This window comes from Amaranthus tricolor, chromosome 1 (assembly GCF_026212465.1).
Source record: "Amaranthus tricolor cultivar Red isolate AtriRed21 chromosome 1, ASM2621246v1, whole genome shotgun sequence".
In the NCBI taxonomy this organism is placed as follows: Eukaryota; Viridiplantae; Streptophyta; class Magnoliopsida; order Caryophyllales; family Amaranthaceae; genus Amaranthus; species Amaranthus tricolor.
This window is the reverse complement of record NC_080047.1, coordinates 5,308,988-5,332,679: the sequence shown is the minus strand read 5'-3', so window position 1 is coordinate 5,332,679 and position 23,692 is coordinate 5,308,988. Positions and strand designations below refer to the sequence as shown.

The 23,692-nt window shown below is 33.0% G+C and overlaps 1 protein-coding gene across 3 annotated transcripts; it reads left to right on the top strand.

The window, feature by feature from the left end:
- Window positions 1-2,162: 2,162 nt before the first annotated feature.
- LOC130810589 (N-terminal acetyltransferase A complex auxiliary subunit NAA15) lies at window positions 2,163-22,566 on the top strand. 3 transcript variants are annotated; one of them, XM_057676706.1, is made up of 26 exons: window positions 2,163-2,391; window positions 3,424-3,502; window positions 5,062-5,144; window positions 5,240-5,389; window positions 5,540-5,655; window positions 8,651-8,756; window positions 12,394-12,465; window positions 12,560-12,675; window positions 12,758-12,890; window positions 13,166-13,243; window positions 13,324-13,377; window positions 13,869-13,939; window positions 15,626-15,680; window positions 15,770-15,865; window positions 16,149-16,277; window positions 16,410-16,492; window positions 16,577-16,807; window positions 18,300-18,432; window positions 19,408-19,515; window positions 19,598-19,729; window positions 19,922-19,978; window positions 20,122-20,219; window positions 20,306-20,364; window positions 20,450-20,561; window positions 20,682-20,782; window positions 21,481-22,563. In XM_057676706.1, exons 1-26 carry the CDS (start codon window positions 2,341-2,343, stop codon window positions 21,666-21,668), a joined length of 2,691 nt encoding a protein of 896 aa, XP_057532689.1. In that variant the 5' UTR covers window positions 2,163-2,340; the 3' UTR covers window positions 21,669-22,563. The 3 variants fall into 3 exon arrangements, with proteins under 3 accessions (XP_057532689.1, XP_057532694.1, XP_057532702.1); XM_057676711.1 differs by having other exon boundaries at window positions 20,450-20,552; window positions 21,481-22,560; XM_057676719.1 differs by lacking the exon at window positions 3,424-3,502 and having other exon boundaries at window positions 2,186-2,391; window positions 21,481-22,566.
- Window positions 22,567-23,692: the final 1,126 nt, after the last annotated feature.

The following is a 23,692-nucleotide window of genomic DNA, read 5'->3' as shown; positions in this document are numbered from 1 at the left end:
ACTTTGACTTGAAAATAAATATTTCAATCAATTATTTTTCAAACATTTTTTTGACTTCAAGTCAAAAGCTGACAAAAGACTCATCCACCAAACATCCCATCCTCTTACAATAGAAATATAAAGTTTATTTTTTTATGGCAATATAGTAAAATCAATGGAATAGAAAAGTAACACAGTGTTTGGCAATTCATTGTTTACTATAAGTTGTTGATTGTTTGCTGTAAGTTATTTATTGGTTCAATAGCTTATTTGATTACATGATACTCTAAATACAAAGAATTTTTTTTTTCCCTCTGTGCCTCTTATTTTATATTATTTTTTTTTTAATTTGTCTTACTGATTTTACACCATTTTAAATACTTAATTTTTTAATTTATTAAATTTAAAATTATTTGATCTAATGTATTAATGAAATTTCAATGGTAATATGGCAAGCAATAAAATATTAGTCATAAACAAATAACATAGAAGTCACAATAATTAAATTTCAAATCAAAACAACAATTATTTGCAAAATACCAATGATGATGAGGGGTAAATGTATCATGTTGAGGAATTTTTTTAACATACCTACCTAGTAAAAGAAATAAAAGATAGCCTCTAAATTAAGAATCAAAGTAATGTATTCAAGTCAAAATAAAAAGTACCCACAAACTGAAGGATTTTCACTAAAAAATTCAATTTTGTTAATTGTTGAAAAAATTATGAGTTATTTTGCGTTTTTTTAACTCGGATATTGATTTTCTCATGGCTACTTTGTTTTCCACTACTTTTAATCCTATAATTATCAATATTTGGTAATTAGCTTCCAAACCTTAAGAGCGTGTTTGGATTAAAAGAAATAGAGGGAAATGAATTAGAGAGATTTCAAGGGATTATAAATTCCTTATTTGGATAACAAAATAAAAGATGAAAGATTTGGAGATGAGCGGTTTTAAGGAAAATTATTGACAAATTTTGTTAAGAATACAATATCTTCTAAGGTGGAATTTTGACAATTACTTTATTAAGACCGTCTCACCGTGAGACGGCTTAATATGAGTTGGCCCGATTTTTAATTGCTTAAAATTTAATGAAAAAACTGTTTTGATTTAGGCAACTACTATGTAAGTTTAACTTTAAACTGCTTATATGGGTCTGTCTCACGGTGAAATAATAGTCTCATACAAGACTTGCTGGGGAATTTTTTAGATGGAAAAACTCTTGTTTTCCTTCTTTTTTTCCTTTCCATTATGAACAACCAAGATAACTTTTCCTCTATACCCCTTCCTTATGTTCCCTTTCTTTCATTTCTTTATTTCCTAATTTACTATCAAAATATAGTGTAAATGATACTTAAAATGATATTTTGATTAATATATCTATTTATAGCGAAAATTATAAAATTTAAATCAACATTTGATCAATCCGTTAAAAACAAACGTAACTACTCCCATTATTTATCTTAAAATAAACTCATTCATTCAATATAATTGTTGCAAATAAACTCAACTATTTTTTTATTACTAATTGCTTCATTTATAAAAAAACTTTGATCCTCTAAACAATCGAGTGAGCTTATGTTAGCATATATACTTAATAGATTAGTTTATTTAAAAATAAATAACACAAATTCTTGTGAGAGACGATCACTTTAAGAGGCCATCGTTAATTGGGTCGGCCCATTATATATTCTCTTAAAAGAAAAATGTAAAATAAGTACTGCATACTTATTCGGTGAGGTATTAGGATATCTCAAGCAGGCATCAAGAATACGGTAGGTAGGCATCAAGGATGATGTAAGTAGCCATTTAAGGTTACTAGAGTAGGCATTAAGTATACGGTAAATAAATATCAAATGATGATGAAAGTAAGCATTGAAGATGATGTAAAATAAACATTAAGACTACTATAAGTAAACACTAACTTTTAATGAACTGGGCCTGAGAGCTTAGGAGACCGATTGAATAAATAATAAATAAATTTATTTTAAGCAGATTAAATAAATAATGATTTATTGTTGATATTTGACAATTTCTCTATATATATTTGAATATTTTCTCAATTCTTTAAAGAAATTTCCATTTACCATTTTGAGATGTTTCATTTATTATTCTCATAAAAAATCTCTATTTATATTACAAATTTTGGAAGGGAACGGAGAGGAGTAGGTTTTAACCGAAATAAACCGATACACCCGATATAATAAACTCATTAGTTCTCTCCCTTTCTCCTCTTGTAAGTTGTAGCCTTAGTAGGGTAAAGGGTAAAGGGTTGCAGCAGATAAACGCCACCTCTCTCTCTCTCTCTCCTCTCTCGCAGACTCTTCAAACTCTTCTTCGAAAATCTCACCGCATAACAATGGGGGCCTCACTTCCTCCCAAGGAAGCCAATCTCTTCAAGCTCATCGTCGTATGGCTCTCTCTCTCCTCTCTTTTACTTATTCAATTTTACTCGCCATTGATCGATTTTTAATTCTTTAATTGTTGATGTTTTTGCGTTATTGAATTTGTTCCCCCGCTGAACCCTAGATTGATTTTCTTTAATTGTTTAGAATTATTTGTTTTGAACTTATTATCTATTTCTCGATTTAATACCATTTTTCAGTTGTTTTGTTCACATTATTTATTGGATGTTGTCTGATTTTGTTCCATACTGACCGTTGATTTAGTATCTTATTTTGACATTTTAAAAAGACATTACGTTTAGCTTGTTATCGCTACTTGTCAATGTTAGTAATGGAAATGCTGGTTTTCTTTCACAATTTTACCCAAGAACCCGATTAGTTCATGAAACTCTGGAGTTTTTCTGTAGTGATGAAGATTATGATATATTTGGTGAGGTATTTGCCCCTTTTCGGACCATAAAAGGCTATGCAGGGTTTATCCGGGGTTTAGAGAATCTAAACTATTCATCACTGTTTTGAACTTAGAGTTTCTGATGCTATAGGTACTGTTGGCTGTTGGTATTTAATATTGGAAAAAGAGGGCCTCTCTGAGTGTTGTTTACTTGTTTTGTCACAATGTCTGATAAGAGGACAAGAGGGATGGTTCTGGCAATAGCAGCATGACCACTTGGAAACCATCCTTATGCTGCTAGTTTATTCTTGACTTTTATGAACTTTTACCTCTGACTATCAAAATTAGAATTTCAGTGCGATTTTAGTGATAGTTTTTAAATTCCTTATATAGCCCCTCCTTAATGATGTCCGCAATTTTCTGTTGGGTTAATCTTTATTGGTTCCTATCTTTCTTATCTTGTGATACAATTTTTGTTAATGATCCTTCTCACTTCCTTTACAAATTTTCTTTCCTTAGTATCATTTTGTCATGATTATTGGGATTTAGTTCAATTTCTTTTTTGGATGGAAATTTGGGATGTGCTAAACATTGTGCTATGATTGCATGCAATTGTATGTTAATATTATTTCCTATTTATGTTTAGAAATCATACGAAACTAAGCAATACAAGAAGGGTTTGAAGGCAGCAGATGCCATACTGAAAAAGTTTCCCGAACATGGCGGTATGTCTTAGTTGTGTCATCTTAAATGTGGTTATATGGTTTTACTTGCACATTTATCATATTTGGATTTAGCTATCTCGTCTTACTGTGCGCACTTATTTGATTTTATTGTGAAATGAATTCATTGTTGTACAATATGAGAGGTCAATTAAATCTATCAATGATCTTTTAAAATTTTAGTGTTATTTACATTCTTTCAGACAATTGAGAAAACTTCACATATGCTTGGATTTATTTTCAGTTCACTTTGACTTTTATACGAATGTCATGCTATTGAGGTGTGCTACTAAAGTTAAAAGGAAATAATATACCGCATTGCCGTTACATCAACACTGTTTTTATATGGGTCATAATGTTGTTCTTTTAGAAGAGATCATTGTACATTGATAGAAATAGCTTAGATGTCTATGTAAAAGATGGGTAAGTGGACATATACTAAAGGATAGAATCAAAGGATAAAATTTAAATGCAAATATAAGAAAAGGCCTTAGAGTCGAATATATTGAAATTAGATTGAGAGAAAATCGTTATGTTGGTTTGATATTGCGCACAAGCTAGAAAAGCGAAATGTTAAAATTTTGAGGAGTTTAGAAGGGAAATTTATATATGCAAAGATGACCCTGATAATAGGAATGATGAATGGCATGAACAAGTATATAACAATGAGTATGATTGGATGATATAGTAGAATATATGTGGATGGTCATTGGAATATATATAATTTTTGTAATCGACAATCGCTCATGTTGTATGTTTTGGTCCATATATTCGGCCCTATATGTTGCATCAAGGCTTTAACAATGCTATGGAATTGCCGCCGTCTCACCAACTAGAATTTTATTCTACTAAGCATTGGCTATGTGGCTATTAGGGTGCTTACTATTTGGCTTGACATCCTAACCAGGCCAATATGTAAATACGATATGGGAAAGAAGCGGGGCCAAAACCTTTTTACCCTCAAATCTGATCAAACCTAAACATTTTAAACGATTTGGTCTTTTTGGTTTGCGATTTTTAGGTTTCAAAACAATTATCTTTGAACTGAAAATTAATTCCTAATTCAACAAAACCATCACGTTAAATTAATGATTCAATTTTTAATTTTTTTGTATAATTATTTATATTAATTATAAATTATAGTCAATAAATATTTGAAAAAATACGGTTTTAACTTTTATTGTTATTTTTTCATTTCTCAACCAAACCTCTAAATAATATCATTTGGTACACTAGGCCAACTTGCAAAGACAAACTGAAATCCTGGCACCAGGAGGAAACCATCATGTTATGGTGTGGTCTATGATTTGTGGTTTACACTAAGCTTTGTGCACCTAGTGGCTTTGCATACATTTGTAATTTCTAATGTGAAGAAATTGAAGCTCAGTCCTGTGTCTTGTGTAGGATGAGATATCCCGTCTAATAGTTCTGTTCGATGCTTTATTTATAATCTTATGGATTTTATGGAGGCCGTTTTGAAATTTCTATTAAGCATTTAGTACTGCTTTTGACTTTCTAATAAGAAATATTTATCTTATTGTCTTCCTCTTCATGGTTTGCAGAGACTCTGTCAATGAAAGGGTTGACTCTGAATTGCATGGACCGTAAAGCAGAAGCATATGACCTTGTTAGGCTGGGATTAAAGGTTTGTATGTGTGCATTTGGTTATTTGTAATTGACATGCTTTGTGTTCATTTTTTTGATATGGTAGTATATATTTTAAATGCTTTTATGGTGCAGAATGATCTCAAAAGTCATGTTTGCTGGCATGTTTATGGTCTCCTATATCGCTCAGACAGGGACTACAGGGAGGCTATTAAATGCTACAGAAATGCCTTGAGGATTGATCCGGACAACATTGAAATCTTGCGTGATCTATCTCTCTTGCAGGTGATCTGCTATTTTTCTGGACTCATGATTCTTATGCAGATTTTAAAATTATTGCAACTTCGCCTTTTTCATTGGCAATGTAATATATTTTTTCCTACCCCCATCTAGTCAGAAAATTAAGTCATTCCATGTCTTGTTTTTACCCTGCAGGCTCAAATGCGCGACTTGACAGGCTTTGTGGAAACAAGGCAACGACTTTTGAGCTTGAAGCCAAATCATCGCATGAATTGGATCGGTTTTGCTGTCGCACACCATCTAGATTCAAAGTATACATGCTTTCTCCTTTGAAGTTAATTTTTCTTGAGGTTAATATATGTGAATTACTTGTGCCATATTGTTTAGTTATGATATTGATTGTAATTGAGGGACAACGTGACTTTTCAAACCATATCATTCTTCTACATCTACGCGTAGAGAATGTTGCTACTGTTCTTTTCTCTTTGCAAGTTAAGGGGATTATGAAGAGAAATTTCAAATTGTTGTATTTTCTTATTTTTCTCGTCATTGTGTTGTTGATAGCTTTAAATTTAACATGTTTTACCTGTACTCTGCTGTTTGAAAATCTTTGGGGTGGCATCTGGTGAAAGTTTTGGTATATATTTGCTGATGTTTAGTTTGCTTTAAGTCACTATGTTAAAGAGAGTTGTAATTTGGTAAAAATTTGTAGACTAGACCTAGAATTATTTCCTTGTATCATTTGCATTGTCTTATCTACTCATAGATTTCTCATACTCCTATATGTTATGATCGAGATAAATTGAATTATAAGGGTTTTTACTTTTTCCATATTGGGCTCTAGGATTGGGAAACTAGGCTTAATAAAGCTTCAGATTTTGGGTAATTGTAGGGAAGAAGTTGATTTGTACTTGTGCAAATGAGTTAATGACACATCACATTGTCACGGTGCAAATTACGTAATGACACAGTACAGGAGCTATAGAATAAGTATGTTATATTTGTCTTATCTTTAGTCATGAATAATTTGTATAATCAGATAGGAAGCCTTAATTTCCGGGATCAAAAGTGTATCTTGCTTGGTATTTTTTTTAAAGCATCTGGTTCAGTTTTCAATTTCATAACTTTTGTGTTTGATTTTGTTCTCTATTGTGTTAAATCACGGCGTCTGTCATTGCTCACCTATTGCGGGGGAAGGTTGTGTCATGCTAGAAGAATGAGTTGGGATTAGCTTTGCATAGTTTGCTGATTTCTTTTCTAGCAATCTTGCGTGATGGCTCTCATATATATACCATTGTTTTCTTTTCTTTAATCTAGAAAGAAAGGAGACACAGACCTTTTGAATGTCTTGTAGCATTGTTGTTTTTGAGTCCGCCCCTTTATACTATATAGTCGTGATTTACTGTGTAAATGAGTGTTATGCTCAACTGAAGCAAATCTCGTTTTTACTTTTTTTTTTTTTTTTTTTTTTTTCTGTTTATCATATTGTTTGAAAAGATAAATTTGTTGGCAAATCCTTTTGCAAGAATTGGGCGGATAAGTTTAGAAGCTGCTTACGACATAAACATAAACTGAAGCTGTGTATATGATCCCTGATTGCGCTCTGAGTCTGTATTAAGGACAAATTACTAATAAGATATAAGATTTTTGGATATTAGGTTATATTTCTGTCATATTCCCTCTGTTCTTTGAATTTTTTTCCATTTGTTATTACCTTAAAAATAATTCTATTTAAATCACAAATTTTAGACAAAGTTAACCTTTTCCATCCTCATTTTAATATTCTAATAATGTTTATGGTCTGCATATATCTTTTACTAACTTCTTTTTAACAATTTTATATTGCTTATGGTCTCCACATTTTTTCTAGTAATTTAATAAAAACATTTTTTTAATAGTTGTGGTCCACATTTTTTTTCCATTGACTTTCTTTTAATTTTTTTAATGTTTACGGTATCCACTTTTCCTCCATCAAATTTAATATTCAATTAATACTATATCCACCATCTAAAAGATACTGTTTTTCTTAATCCCCCTCAATATTCTTTGTGGCAACTTCTTTAAGGAACGGAGAGAGTATAATTTACTTCATGGGAGCTTGGTCTTGGGATCACTTTTGATTGGTGGGCTCCACATTAGGGGATTTTTCTGTTTGCTATTGTCGATTTGATGATTTCTGGTTCAGGGTTTTTGACACTTCATCTTAGGGGTGTAATTTATTTTGGTTTTCGGTTTGGGTTCATTTTAAATAACCCAAAACCCCAAAATATGAAAGCGGGCTTAAACGCAAGCCTACTTTTTTCTATGTTCTCTTTCTTTTATTCTTCACCTGCTGTATTCTTCACGCAAGACCGAGAGGCATGCTTGGTTTCTTCTTCATGCAAGACCAATCTTTCAAGAATTCTATGGCAACATTTCAATGAGAATTGCTGCAAGTTTCCATCAAATTAATACTTGCGTTTGATGTTGTTCCTAATCTATAAAATTGTATGATTAGATCTCACAATTAGTAATAAAGCGTTTACTTCAGCTGAATTTATTTAGCTTTCAGAGTGAATTTTTACAGGGTTTGGCCTTTTAATTTTGTTAAAATAAAATAGGTTTTAGAAAACTTTAGTAGGATACGAAATCTGAAAATCAAATTTAGTTTGATTTGTGTTTGTCTTGAAACTGAACAAAAAACTGAACTTACACCTACTTCATTCATTCCACCTTTCGTATTCCTTGTATGTTTATGTGTTATTGGAACAGCAATCTGCTGTTGTGCACTTCTATAGTCTATACCTATGTATTCTTTAAGCTACTATGTTCTAAGTTTGTTTTCATCTTTTGACCAAATAGGTATTATATCTGATTACATATAAACATTTCAAAAAGATTTGTTACTTTATGGATGAGGCTTGTAAATTTCTAATGAAAATTTTTATTAGGAAAAAAAATTATGATGACTTAAAAGGTTTTGTGGTCTGAAGGATATTTACACATTTTTTGTGAACATATCTTTTTATATGTTAAGGAAGTCAGATATCTACATCATCAATTTTAATTTATTTATTTTACTTTATTCCTAATTTGCAAGAAAGTTTCTTGAATTTGAGAAATTACATTATTATTGTTTGTGCAATTTATATCTCATCTATCTTAGCGGACTGCTTAATGAATTTGCAATTTGCAAGATCTAAAATTTAATTGTATTATACTCTCTTATATGTCTTGAATGTTATATGCTTTTCGATTCATTGGAAGTATGAAAACTTTAGTATTTGCATTTATTCAAATTTTATACTTCCATTTCTTTTATTTTAGTGCATCAAAAGGAGTTGAAATTCTTGAGGCATATGAAGGAACATTGGAGGAAGATTATCCACCAGATAACGAGCGATGTGAACACAGTGAAATGCTTCTGTACAAGGTATTTTATATATTGTTGTTGCTATATGTTTTGTGCTAAAGTAGAATTCTTGCTACTTTGAATAAATGGTTTTGTGGAACTTGACTAGTGCATGCAAAAAAACATGTTTGGCTTCTCAAAGTTGAAGATGCACCTTCAATTCTTTTTGGGGAGGGGCGGGGGTTGAAGTGGTGGGTGGATAGGTGGATACTAATATGTGGATGGTCCTTTTTTGATTAAAGTATCTGAACATTTTTGTTATCCATGCCACCTTGTATTTTTTCTAAAATTCATTTGGGGCTAAGAACTTGAGATTTGTAGGAGGACAATAAATGGAAATGAATGGAGGAGGAGAATAAATGAAGATGATCAGAAAAATTAATTATTTAGTTTCAGATTGGTATTGGATGATGCCAAATAAAATATAATTTTTGTTGGTCACAATTTTCCATGTAATTTTTTTTGTTTCATGTAGCTTATCGTTGGGATGTAAGCTTGGCATTGTTTTGTAGGTAAAACCTTAGTGGAGCTGTCAAATGATGATGTCATTTTTGTACATTTTTCTTGATGACATCTTTTAGTTACAATGCACCCTTTATGTTTTCGTGGAGGAGAGTTTAGATTGAATGTCAGTTTCTTGAATAAGGGTGTATGACCTATTGATGTTTACGCCAGTCTTTTTTCTTGGTGTTCCATTGTGGTCATTTCATAAGATAGAAAAACTAAGAGAAACCACCTTTTTAGTGATTAATTTGTTGTATCCAAGTTCGTCTCCTTTTTGTGAGTTCAAGTATTATAGTTTGCTAATAATGGACTTTTTTATCTTTCTGAGTTCCTTATTATCTTTATTGTTTTTTTTTCTTGAATTATAAGGATGTACAAGTTTTTTAACGAGAAATTGAAGGTACGAGATTCAAGGATGTGAGCATAGTAAAAAATTGCACATTCAGTCACGATTGCGGTTATGGTCATGACGTCATGGTGATGTGGTAAAGGGGATGATACAATAGACATAGTCAAATTTCAGCCGAGATTATGTGATATCCCTTAGTATGGCTAAAAACAGTTTTTTACACCTTACAATATTTCATTACCCCAATGCCATTATGCCATTAAGTGGCTCCCACCTTGGGTGAGGTTTGGAGGTCAGATATACACAATCTTACCCGTATTACTGATAACGCTAACAAAGATATTTTCGATAGAACTTTGGTTGGTAACATCATGTGCAACTTCAAATATATGCAAAATACAAATGATTTAACGAGCCATTTTATAATAGTTTATTATGATTTAATGAGCTATTTTTACACCTTAACTAAGCTTTTATTATTAGTACAAATGATTTGAAAATCTTTGTAACTGGCCAATAAAACACTATGCAACCTTGTTTTTTCACTATGGATGTGAGACAAAGAGAGGAATTTTTTGAAAGGACACCGTAGATTTGAATACCGTTGTAACTCACCAATAAGACACAATGCAACCTTGTTTTTGCAACATGGATGTGAGGCAAAGAGAGGAATCCTTTATAAGGACTTTGTTGCACATGATCATTTCTTTTCAACGGTTAAGATGAATTTTCAGAAAAGTTTGGCAGCTTAATACAAGTTTAAAGCTTCAAATAACTTGTGTTATGGGATAACCAAAGTCAATTTACTATATGGAATTTAAGTGCCTATCAAGGGAATATTTTTTGCAAGATCTTTTATTGTTAATAGGTAGAAGAGGAGTCTTTTTGTGTAATGGAAGTGATGATTAGGAGGTTTTCCAAGATGGTGATTGGTGATGCTGTTGGTAGAGAAATTTCTCTTTTCCGTGAGACAGAATCCTTTGAGGATTGGTTTCAGAGACTTATAGTTTGTGGCCCATTTATATGGGGATGTTGGAGATATTGTTTGAGTAATAGGGTTTGAAGCAATCTTTGCGTTGGATAATGATAATGTGCTGGGTCTTGATTTCAATTGATTTTTTTTTAAAAAAATTAAAAGACGTGGTCAAGGTCGGTGGCTTTTATATTAATTTTAACGGTATTAGGATCACAAAGAAAATTTTGGCTTTGAATTTCATTGTCATAATTCCTAGGTAAGTATTGGTCCACCAAGGTTTGATGTCATCATATCAGTTTTCTTACTAGTGCATAATAAATTGTCATGAATTTGTTGACCATCTTAGAAAGTGTCATTCTAGACCTCAGTCAATGGGCAGATTTAGTGTCACATGGTTCACCCTCTTCACCCAAGAGTCACAATTGTGTTTGATCGGTTGGAATTGGGGTTCGTTCACGATTTGAATCAGATAAATCATCAATCTAAAAGCATGAGGGATTTCCTTGAAGCTCTGCATGGCATTGAAGCTCTTCCATTACTCCAAGACAATGAAAGCTATTTTGTTGAAATAAAGAAGAAATGTGGCGTAGTGATAAAGATGAAGGGCTTATGTCCTATTTCACTTTTTCTTTTTCCTAACTTATTAGGAGTAAAATCGGAGTAGTAATAAGTTGTAGAAGCCTTATCTCCTTCAGCCATGGGAGTTGAAACACTTTTTAGACTTTTTCAATTATTATGGTAGGCAGTAGCCACTAAAAGTTAAGACTTAAATTGGCTTGGAGTTTTGGGACTTAAACACTTTGTAGCCATTTACTTAACAATTTTTTAGATCATAGTTCATATTTATATGAATTTAGGTGCTCATTTAAATACAATAAATAATTTTTATTTTGGGTCTTTATTCCCATCAAAAAATTATTTTTGGTATATAAAATCATCCACTACTGGAGAACAAAATCTAGAGAACCAAATAAACTACATACATGAATCAACAACTCAACCTAGCAAACATCAAATATGACAACGCAAACCCGAATATGTACTACGAACCAAAGCGAACGCGAATCATGTGACACTGGGCAGACATTAAATGTAGCTCTTTTGGGCCCCTTGGCAAATAAAGCTTTAAATGAGACTTATTGGAGTTTAGTTGAAGAAGTGGGTTTGTGCGTTATTGAACAAATAAAAGAACTCACCCAAAGGACTAGTCTACAAGGCTAGGTCTTTAAGTACTTGTGTGGGTAGCTATTACCTTTAAGCTGTCCAAGTACCTTTGTAAAGTATAAAGTGTTCGATAGAAATAACTTTTATGTGAGTTTTATCTTGAATACGTATTTTGAAATGCTACTGGTTCTTAAATTTGGAAGCAATTACCTGCACCAATCCTGCCAAAGATCGAGTTTTGTTTTTGTTAAATAGTGTTTTGGCTTTTGCAAACCTCTAAATGCTACTCCCTCCATTCCTATTTGATGTTCCCATTTGCTTTTTGCATAATTTTCAAGGCATGTGTACGAGGTTCAATATTTGACAATGCATCTCATAAAAAAATTATAAATAGTATATAATAAAATTCTATGCGTTGAGATGAATCTCACATGAATATACTTAAACTTGTAGATATTCGAAAATCATGTAAAAGTTTCTCTCTCCTTAAATAGAATGTTTCTTGTGAGAACATTAAATGAAACATTGAAACGGAGGGAGTACTTTTAACTGGGTCGCAGAATATGCCCTATGCATATTTTTAGGGTCGCCCTTCTCGTATCTGTCTTTTGGTTCTTTGGACTTTGTCAAGCCATGGTATTGATCAAATCGGTGTTCATTTCTAGGTATCTCTGTTGGAAGAATGTGGATCTCTGGAGAGGGCTCTCGAGGAACTACAGCGGAAGGAAGCCAAAATTGTGAGATAGATAACTTTTATGACCGACAACCTATTATAGTCTCTATTCTTGTATTTAACAATCTCGATTTGTTTTTATTGGTTTGAATAAATAGGTCGATAAATTAGCTTATAAAGAGCTGGAGGTTTCTCTATTTGTGAAACTTAATCGACTAGAAGAAGGTGCAAAACTATACAGAATGCTTCTTTCCATGAATCCCGACAATTATAGGTGCATACACCTCTTGCTTGCTGGTGAAGTATGATTATAGTTTATACCTTATGTTTAATCTATTATGCTTTCTAAATAATAGATACTATGAAGGTTTGCAAAGATGTCTTGGTTTGTATTCAGAGAAAGGGCAATATTCTTCTGATGAGATAGATCAACTCAATACCTTATACCAATCATTACAGCAAGAATATAAATGGTCATCTGCTGCTAAGGTTAGTATATGATCATTAATATTTTTTCTCCAGATGTTTAAGACCCAATATATTTATAGATTCCTATAATAGTAAGGTCCTCAGTTACATAAAGTTTTTGTTGACCCATTCAATGGAATGATTTATTCGACGGCTCCCTATTTGTTAGGCCTTTTTCCCTCCTTGAGCTTGATCTTACTTTATTTCTTTCTTTTGCCCAATTTAATTTTATCTCGTTTTAGGTCTTTGTAACCTCCTTTTTCCTGTTATGACTGCTTTATTTTTCCATCTACTAGCGAATTCCACTTGATTTTCTACAAGGGGAAAAATTTGAAGAAGCTGCTGTCAACTATATTCGACCTTTGTTAACCAAGGTACAAAAAAACTGATAAGTACATCTATTATGTTTTTATTTTTGTCAAATTAATCCGTGCTTGCTATCTTGTATTTACAGGGAGTTCCCTCTCTATTCTCAGATCTGTCTCCACTATATGCTCAACCTGGAAAGGTTAGTTTGCTTACTTGTAAATCTAGTGAAATAATAATAATCTACTTTTGGCTTGCATTGTTAATCTTTTTATTAGTTTTATAGTACTTTATGTGCCACTAGAATACTATGCAACTTGAGTATTTTACTGAGGTTAAAAAGAAAATTCTATTGATTGACAATAGAAAATTCTATTGATTGACAATAGAAAAATTCTATTGAGTATTTTACTGTGGGTCACAATGTTGGGCATTCTGGAGAGATCATTGTAGGAAGGTGGGGGTAGTTAAGATGTGTATGTTAAGATGGATAAAGGCTTTGGTATCGTTGTAATTTATAGCTGGCCCCGTATTGTGAGGTTAATGCTTCGGCATTGTTGATTGTTGATGTTTTTTCACTTCTGCCCCATTAATTAGTTTTTTCCAGGTTCTCTTTTTTCTTCCATTAAAAGAGCAGGGTCTCTGGGTGTGTTTGGCTGCTGTCCTTATCGTGTTTTTCCTCGTCTTTAACAGGCAGACATTATTGAAAAGTTGATATTGGATTTGGAAGAATCACTTAGGAAAACAGGAGGTTATCCTGGGAGGTATGCTCACTTGCATTCATCTTATTATTAGATAGTTCTCACATGTGTAATTTTCAAAATGGAAGGTTACTTGGGGTGGTGACTAGTGTGCCATACCCATGGTTTTTGATGTATCATGCATTGCACTTACCAGTTTTGCTTAGTGTTATTTTTGCTCATTATGTATTTGTGGACTTTGGTTGTCTGCTTCTATTGTTGTGGGATTTCGTCGTGTGCTTCTATTGTGGGTTTACTTATTAGGCAGTATCTCATGGAGTATATGTGGAAGCTCACTGTCAGACTGTCAGTTGCATTCTGTTTGCTGGCACCTCTCTCTCTTTTTCCTACTAGTCTTATTTAATTCTCACACTTATGTTGACCTTCTTTAAAAATAAATTAAAATCAATGCGAAAAATGTTTAAAATGTGTCTGATCTTACATTTATCTCTATCAACTTTCTTGAAGCTTAGTTCTCTTAGTCCTGTTATAGAGTTCCTATTGGAAATTCATGAGAAAAATAGGCGAATAGCTATGCCACACCAGCTGTAACTGATGGATATGTTGGCACCAAACAACATCCCTTTAGGATTTGAAAATTTTTCCTCCCCTCATGACCCATTGCATGAAAAGGTCCATATCCTCTAACAAGAAAACTTCTTTGAATTTCTATTGTCTTTAATTTTGGTCCATTGGATCTGAAAATTAGAAAATGCCTAGACCATTCTACTCAATGGAAGTTGCATTTTTATTTGGCAAATTACAATTGATGAAGTGAATGATGTGCTTGGGTGTACCAAGATATACTTATGCCAACCGTGTTTATGGTTTATGACTTATGAGGACCCCAGAGTCCTAGCCCCAACGGTTTTAGGACTTTCAGTCGATTAAATGGCAAAAATTGTTTATAAAACATTATACATTTTGAACCCCATTATAAACTGTTGTGCATTTGGTCGAAAATCGAAAATAATCTATACTTTTTTAAATGGAAGCCTTTTGAATTAGTCTTTTTTGTATTCTCTACCCCTTCTCATGTCATATGAGCCGTTGAGGATTTGACATGGGTACTTTGTAAATTGAGCTCATACAGTTACATGTTGAAGTCATCGGGCTATACCTTTTTTCTAGTGTTGAGGATGTGACATGGCTACTAGGTAAAATAAAAAATATGAGCAACACAATGTATGTGTTGTGGAAGTTCATTCGAGGTATAAAAAAGCAATATTGTATTGGGTTGTTTCCGAAGTTGTTAAAGAAGCATGATTACTTTTCAGCTTTAATTAATATCTTGAATGCGGTACACTGTACAGTTTACTTGAAATAAAAATTGGGGAAACAACAATGATAATAATGTCAAAGCCTGCCAGCAAAATGGGGTTAGGTACATGAACCAAAACAACTAAGGCTGAACAAAGATTATCTGACCTATTTAATACTAATTTACAACTAACAAAACTGAGGAAAAGAATGCTTTTTTGAGGAAAATAGAGTTTTTTGTATACATATGTTTTGACTCTTAGAAAGATAGTATCATGTAATTGTTTACGCACAACACTTGTTAAAGAATCACGTGTTATCATTTGCGTCAGTAAAGAAGCAATTATTGATTTCCCAACTTGTTTTAAAAGAACTTAATTGTTCTCTTCCTTCAATTATTTTCCGCTTTTATTGGCTGCTCAACATTTGTACTTTATTCACTTTTTACAGAACAGAAAAAGAACCTCCTTCTACTTATCTGTGGACATTGTTTTTGGTGGCACAGGTCTGCTTTTCAGATGATAATTTTTTTGTATTTACTAGAGTGATCCATTTTGCTTGCTTCTGAATTTTTTTTACCCATTTTTTTGGCAGCATTATGATCGACGCAGTCAATACAGCATTGCGCTTGATAAAATTGATGAAGCTATAAATCACACTCCTACAGTAATTGACCTGTACTCTGCTAAGGTTTGTGTCTCCTTCACACAGTGCCGAATTTTATGAGCTTGTTGTTAAAGGTTGTACTTCAGTCTATTACATCCTTACTGGAGACTGAGTAGTCAACTTCTCGTTTTTTGGGAACCCAACAATATGCTGCCTCGTATTTTTACCATGTAAATATTTTAGAGTTTGTTTCTTTTTGAACCCCAAGCTATTGGGATTAAGGCTTTGGCATAGTTGTATATTATTCATGAGACCACCTCTTTGTGCTCTAATGCTTTGTCACCAATTTATATATATGTTATTTCAGAGCCGAATCTTGAAGCATGCCGGTGACTTAAAGGCTGCGGCTGCTTTGGCAGATGAAGCCCGATGCATGGACCTTGCTGATCGCTACATAAATAGTGAATGTGTCAAGCGTATGCTGCAAGCTGATCAGGTTTGTAGCTTGCTTCTTCCTTTTTTTCCCTGGTTTCCTGGAAATATTAACTTGTTTGGATGTTGAGGTGTCATATTTTTCCTGTCCATTTCTTTCATTCTTTGTGTCTTCGCTTGATGTGCGTTTCTACAGGTCACTCTAGCTGAAAAAACGGCTGTCTTGTTCACAAAAGATGGTGATCAGCACAATAATTTGTATGACATGCAGTGCATGTGGTATGTCTTTTGTCACCCTTTGGTAATTTATAGTGGAAGCTAAATGCAAGGATGTTATTGATTGTGCTTCTGGTGGTTATTTAGGTATGAGCTTGCATCTGGTGAGAGCTACTTAAGACAAGGGGATCTTGGACGTTCACTAAAAAAGTTCTTAGCCGTGGAGAAGCATTATACTGATATCACTGAGGATCAATTTGACTTCCATTCATATTGCTTTAGAAAAATGACTTTGAGAACATACGTGGAAATGTTGAAGTTTCAGGACCGCTTACATTCACACTCATATTTTCACAAAGCTGCATCTGGGGCAATCAGGTGATCCTCCCTTCCCACTTTTTTGTAGATGTCATGGTGAATTTCTTTGATCTGTCTTGTATTTCAACCATTCAAATGGCTATTACTACGTTTAAATCTTCACATCGACTTCCTTTTCTTCACTTTCTGTCACCTTAAATTTTTAGTAACCTCTACTTTCTGTCAGTCTAAAAATTTTTACTTTTGTGCAATTGTTATCTGCCTAAATTATTTGATATCAAGTTTCCGTCATAACTAAATTAAAATAGAGCAATAGCTACAAGATTTTTATCGGGACCTAGCTTATCTTGTCTTGGGAACCTTTATGTTCGAAGAGATTGAGGCCTACTGAGGTGCGATTTGTCTCCATACCTGTCACTTGAGGCAGAAGGTGAAGGTGGGCACAAAGGTGCTCCTTCACTGAAAGATAACTTAATTGCTTGCCAAATGCTTTAGTGGGACAAAATTTTATAAAAGTTCTATGAAACTTGAGTCAAGTTATATTTGAAATGAAGAAACCATGTTAGGAGAAAGGTTATTTATAAGGTTACATTATGCCATATCTGCAGATGAATGAAAAGGTGACAACTTACAGAAGGGTTTTCGTGGTTTTATTCTTTAGATTTAACAAATCTATTTTTTGGAAGAAAATAAGTTTCTTGATATTTTGAACCATGAATTCTATTTTTATAGAAATGAATAAAGAATGTTAAAAAACGACTTAATCGTTTGAATCTTTGTTGTGGAGTCTATAAATTATATGACCTCACGGCTTACTTCAATCTTAACTATATTTCCCGGTAAGATTCGTATAGAACTACGTTGTATCCTTCCCGAAACATAACCTAGAATCACATCTTCATTATCTAAATGAACCCAGACGGCGGAGACATCAAGTGGTTTGCCTATTTGATTGATCCTACAAGGCTACAACATTAAAGATAGTTTACCAGCTCTTTGAGAGAGGCTATGAAGTCTTGGAGAGATCATGGGTGGGGTGAAAATGAGGGGGGCAACACCTATGTGGCTATGTGCACTGGAATGTATGTGTTGCTTAAAAATTTACTCAAGACTATTTGTTACATATGCTCGTATTTTGGTTTAGAAAATGTTTTGAACCAAGTAAATTTGATACATTATTTTCTTTGGAAATCTTTGCTGAGCTATGTTGAGATGGTTAAGCTTAGTCTATGTGGTAGGCTTATTAGTTCCAGCAGGATTTTTATTTTGAAAGGAAGATTCATAATAACTTTTCTTGCTGTGTCATGTGTTTGGTGGGGCTGAAGGTTTGGAATATTGTTATAGTCTAACTATTCAGTGACGTTATTGTTTTCCAATTAAACTTGGGATTCCCATGAATATTCCTCCCCTTGTGTTTCTGTATCTTGTTATTGAAAAATTAAGATGTCTTGTTTGGAGTTTCTGTTGAAGATTTTTTAAGTTTATGTTTTTTCCAGGCGTTTTTTTCCTTTGTTTTTTAATCTCCGTGTTTCTTTTATGTTTCTGGCTGCAGATGTTATATTAAACTGTTTGATGCCCCTTCCAAGTCAGCAACTGAAGAAGATGAGGAGATGTCAAAGTTGCTTCCTTCTCAGAAAAAGAAATTGAGGCAAAAGCAGAGGAAGGCAGAAGCCAGAGCTAAGAAAGTATGTCTTTTAGAGTTAATCAATGTTAAAATCGCACTTCAGATCGTAGAATCGTATGATTTTATGATTCGAATACACACTAACGATTTAAATCGTTACAAAAATCGGAATCAATTAGAATCACAAGTAGAATTGTTGAAATCGTATAGAATCTTTGAATCGCAACTAGAATCGTATGCTTCTACCGATTCTACACGATTCTAAAAATACTCCACATAAATGCTAAGTTGCGCCTTAGCTCACCCAATCAACTATATCCTTGAACCCTAATTGCTATTTTTTTTTTTTGCTTTTTAATGATTCAATTGAGACTCTTGACCATAATGTGACGCACACGTAGGAGTTGGGACTCTTAGCTTTCTAATGAAATTTTTTGCTACCGTAGAGCTGTTTTTTTTTATCTAGATTATCACATGAGACTTGATTTCATTTGGTGTTATTAACTTATCAATAATTGAACTGGTGTTCATGATTGATAATTTTTGCAGTATTTATTGTGACAGTTATTCAGTTCTTTCATTTTTGGACTTTGAAACCGTTACAATATATTATGGCTTTGATGAACCTGATCACAATGCTTGGTGATGTTTAATTTACCGATGATCATCGTTATTGTTTCTACTTGGTGTTTATGTTTTATTAAAATATTGATTATATGATTAGTGTATACCTTATTATGTTTGTCAATTCATAAACATTAGAGATAAAGGCAACAAATAAGTATTTATGTGTTTTTTTTGAATAATGATGAAGTTCTTAAAATATTAAATGAAATTTAAGTGTTCTTTTACAATAAAAATGGCTAAACAATGTACATAACAATTACATATTATTTTTGCACATCATTCTACGATCCAATTTTGAGAGTTGTTTCCGATTTAAGTTAGAATCACGTGCCTAACAACCTTGGCGTTAATAATCCGTTTTGATCTTTCCACTTCTTTGATTGCCTATCTAACTCCCGCGAACTTTCAGGAGGCGGAAAGTAAGAATGAAGAAGCAACAGCAAGCAATGTCTCTAAATCTGGAAAAAAGAATGTTAAAGCTGTGGATCTTGATCCACATGGAGTTAAATTATTGCAGGTTTTTTTTGTTGAAAATAAATTTATGTTGTATGCTCTCTAAGGCAACTACAGATTTTCATGGAACCGAGTTATCCTTGTAGGTTGAGGACCCAATGATGGAAGCTACAAAGTATTTGAAGCTTCTGCAGAAAAATTCAGCAGATTCCTTGGAAACGCATTTACTTTCTTTTGAAGTAAATATGAGAAAGCAAAAGGTGTTACTTGCGTTTCAGGTACTTTCTCTGGTTCTGCCTAATGGACTTTAGAGTTCTGAGCCTCTGATATGACAATGTTTATTGGCCTTGTTGTACTATTATTCATTATAATGCTTTTCGTTCTAATTTTATAAATCTCTCAAATGGCTGGTGTTATTTTGATTAAATATTACATGTTCTGTTCTCTGATTGAATTTGTTTTGCCTGAAGGCTGTAAAGAATTTATTGAGGCTGGATGCTGAAAGCCCAGATTCACATTGCTGTTTGGTATTGCTCTCTTTAAAGCTTGCGTTAATTCTGGGGTTATTCTTATATACTTTGACTGGTCCTTAACTTTTACACCATTTGGTGTCTTTGTACTTCGGTTTATTGGAGTAGGTAAATGCTGAATCTTATTCTATTAATTACAGATACGATTTTTCAACAAGGTGAACTCTATGCCTGCTCCTGTCTCGGATGCTGAGCGGCTTGTATGGAATGTCTTAGAAGCAGAACGTCCTTCTATCAGGTTTTTTTTGGATGTCTATGCTGTCATGCATAGGTATTTAAATTAATCTAATTTTTTCTTAAATTATCTCATTCCTTTCTGTACAGTCAATTGAATGAGAAATCTCTGATGGATACAAACATGTCATTCCTGAAGAAACATGAAGGTACTTTCTGCAAATTTTTAGTTTGTCTCATCTGCTTTATGCTGTTGTCAATATGTGTTGAAAGTTTTTGTTTTTACTACTGCAGATTCCTTGATGCACAGAGTGGCTGTTGCAGAAATGCTTTATCTTTTGGAACCAAATAAGAAGTCTGAGGCTGTTAAGTTGATTGAAGAGTCATCTAATAACAGGTTATTGATGTAATATATTCTGTTATATTATGGTCTCAACGATGTTTGCTATCATGAATGTTATGATTATAATTATTACGATTTTATTGATCTTTTTATGTTTTCTCTGAAATAAAACTATTTCTACAGCAATGGGGCTCCTGGACCTGCTGGGCAGTGGAAGCTGAAGGACTGTATTTCAGTTCACAAACTCTTGGAAAGCATTTTAGTAGATAAGGATGCTTCATCTAGTAAGTTTGTCTAGCCTTTCTAGTGTGTTTTCCTATTATGAAGATTGTGCCTCATATCTACTCTTTTAGTGCAGCCAACTTAGTTTTGTTGTAAGTGTAAAAAGTTCATTAGCTAATTTGGTTTGACTGACAAATTCCCCTCTCTAATAGTTGGTAGCATGATGCAGTCTTCATGAATAATTTATAGGCTAGGGTAACTCATAACTTAACTGTAAGCTTGGTAAATCTGATTGGAGAGGATGTTTTACTTCTCTGTTGCTACAATTAATTTTAAATTAAGCTGGACTGTAATCCTAATATGTTCCAACCTTGATGACTTGGTGCGAGTATTCTCTTTGGAAGGCTCTGCCAAAAATTGGTCTGTTAAAAAATTAACATAGCTCGAATTTGTTGCCTCGAGTATTACCTGGGCGCCATTCACAATTCAAAGAGTTGAGTCCTGCTTCTCATTTTTGTATATTAGTTGCTTCGGACACACACATATGTCTGTATCAACATTTTGTAGTTCTTTTACAGTGTTTTATGCAATACTTATATCTTGAATGTGGATAAAACATTTTTTTAGTCATCATTCTGCATCTTGCCTTATTATTGAACTTGTGTACGTTCTGTTGGGTTAGAGTTGATTTTAATTCTTGTCATTTTTGTTTCCTTATTTAGCTTTATTTCATCTACAACATGCGATCTGAATCTTGCAGGATGGAAGACCCGATGCGCCGAATATTTTCCTCATTCTGTATATTTTGAAGGAAGTCAGAGCTCTGTTCTCTCAAATGCGTATCTGAACTCCGCATGTCAAAATTCTGAAAATGGAGCCACAAATCCTCCAGAGATTACTGGCTCAGTAAATGGGAAATTGGAAACATTCAAGGACCTGAAGATTTAACTCACATGATAACATCTGGTCAGCAGACAGATCTACAGTATAGTAGACACATGCCTATTTAAGCATGACTTGTTTGGAAGTCGGAGGTAAAGGGGCCGTGTTACGGTGGAGTTGAGACAAATCTGGATGATATAATCTCAAGTTATCCCTCGAAGGGCCGAGTTCGTTTTGTGCAAGTTTTGCTCTCCTGCACCTATCCTGTGCCTTGAAGATATGTATAATTAGGTCCGTAATGATTAGGATTTTTTCATTATTTTTCTATGAAGATGTGCTTTCAGTGATATCCTTGCTTTGGGTATCATGATGATTGGATACTCTTCATTTGGAGTTCGATTCTTCTTTCCAAAGAACACTGGAGGGTTAAAAGTTTTTGAATTATAGGGTTCATCTTGTTCGTCCGCTTCAATATTGTTGTATTGCTTTTCTGATATTCCGAAATTGTCTTGTAAAAGCGTCATTCCATGCGACAAAATTTTGGTCGATACTACAATTTAACTAGAATTTATGTCTTGGCTTAGCATGGGAAACTTCTCACGTGCCTTCTATAAAATTTTTGCAATGTTGCTGCATAGTACGTCCCGTTATCTTCCTCCTATTGTGGCACTAGCACTTAAAAATGTGCAATCTGGATAGAATGGGGTGTTTCATATCTGGTAGGCGTTAATGACCGTTTGGTCGGCAATTTGGCTCAAAAATGACCATGTTGGGCGGCAATCTCATTTATTACTATTTAAAGGAATGGTATTAAAAGTTTGTGAAATACTAGTAAAATTCATGTTTTGGATTTGGAAATGATAACAATGGCATGTTATGAAAATTTATACAAAATTTTTTTCCTATGTGTTCAGTCAACTTTACAATACTTATAGAGGCAATGGCGGAGACTATACGTATTTAATGATGTTAATTAACATCACTTAAATTTTTTAAGTTGACAGAGTAGTTGTCTTTGTAATTCGTTAGTATTTAGGGTAAATTTTAGTTAAATTCTTATTAATTCATTCAATAAAGGTAGCATGTGAGAATCGAATTAATAGGGTCTAAATCTAATAGTTAATCAACAGAGCGAGAGTTTGAAATTAACAAGATCATATTTAATCACATAAATAATCCGAAATTTTATAGACACTAACAAGAGTTTGATCATACAAGAATTTAGGGGATTCCCGACACCCTAGATCTCTTCATTATATAGTTTAAACCCATTTCATATTGCATTTTTAGTTTGTTAGACAAAAATCAATCAACCATTTTTCTCTTCAAGCAATATTTTCAGTAGAGTTTAGCAAGTTTCTTATCCTAATTTTCTTGTGTTCGACCCGTATCTACACGTACACCGTACGCTTGCGGTTAAATAAAATTTACACACCATTTTTACAATACTATTTAATTTTAGAGTCTAAAACTAAAGTAATATAGTATCTAGTTAAAGTTGATTTTGGATTTGGTTAAAGTTTAGAGTGCAGTCTAATTTAGTCTCAAGTCTGTGGCTTCAATTTATTTAAAAGATTAGACCCATTTTGAATTAATTTTTATTAGACTAATACCATTGATTCAAACCCATTACATATAAAAAATAAGAACAAAATGTTTAAATTAGGATCAAATATGGGTCTTAAAAAATGTAAAATGGGTTATTCATCATTGACTTATGGGTCATAGGTACATACTCCAGATGGACTTAGGTTGAGGCAGACTGAAAGATTAAAAAAAATAAGATAAATAAACAATTTAATTCCGAATATAAGATTCGGGAAAACTTATGTCCCAAAATAAGTTTCCGTACATCCAAGCCTAGCCTCGGGTAAGTCGCTGTTAGTAACAGCGAATGAGGAGAAAAAAAAAATTAAAAGGCCCTAAGTCGCTGTTACTAACAGCGACTTATAAAAAAAAATATATATATATTTTTTTTAAAATTTTAATAGTACTAAACTTGAAGTAGTTGTATTTTTTTGTTTTTGAAGCAGCTTGTTTTTTAACCTTCAAACAATTATTTAATAACAGATGAACTAATTATATAAACT

What these genes read in the sequence shown, in the direction of transcription:
- LOC130810589 (XM_057676706.1), top strand. Translation starts at nt 2,341, where the DNA reads ATGGGGGCCTCACTTCCTCCCAAGGAAGCCAATCTCTTCAAGCTCATC. An exon ending in ATGGAGTTAAATTATTGCAG is followed by an intron (nt 19,516 to 19,597) that starts GTTTTTTTTGTT and finishes TTATCCTTGTAG; the next exon opens with GTTGAGGACCCAATGATGGA. An exon ending in ATTCCTGAAGAAACATGAAG is followed by an intron (nt 20,365 to 20,449) that starts GTACTTTCTGCA and finishes TTACTACTGCAG; the next exon opens with ATTCCTTGATGCACAGAGTG.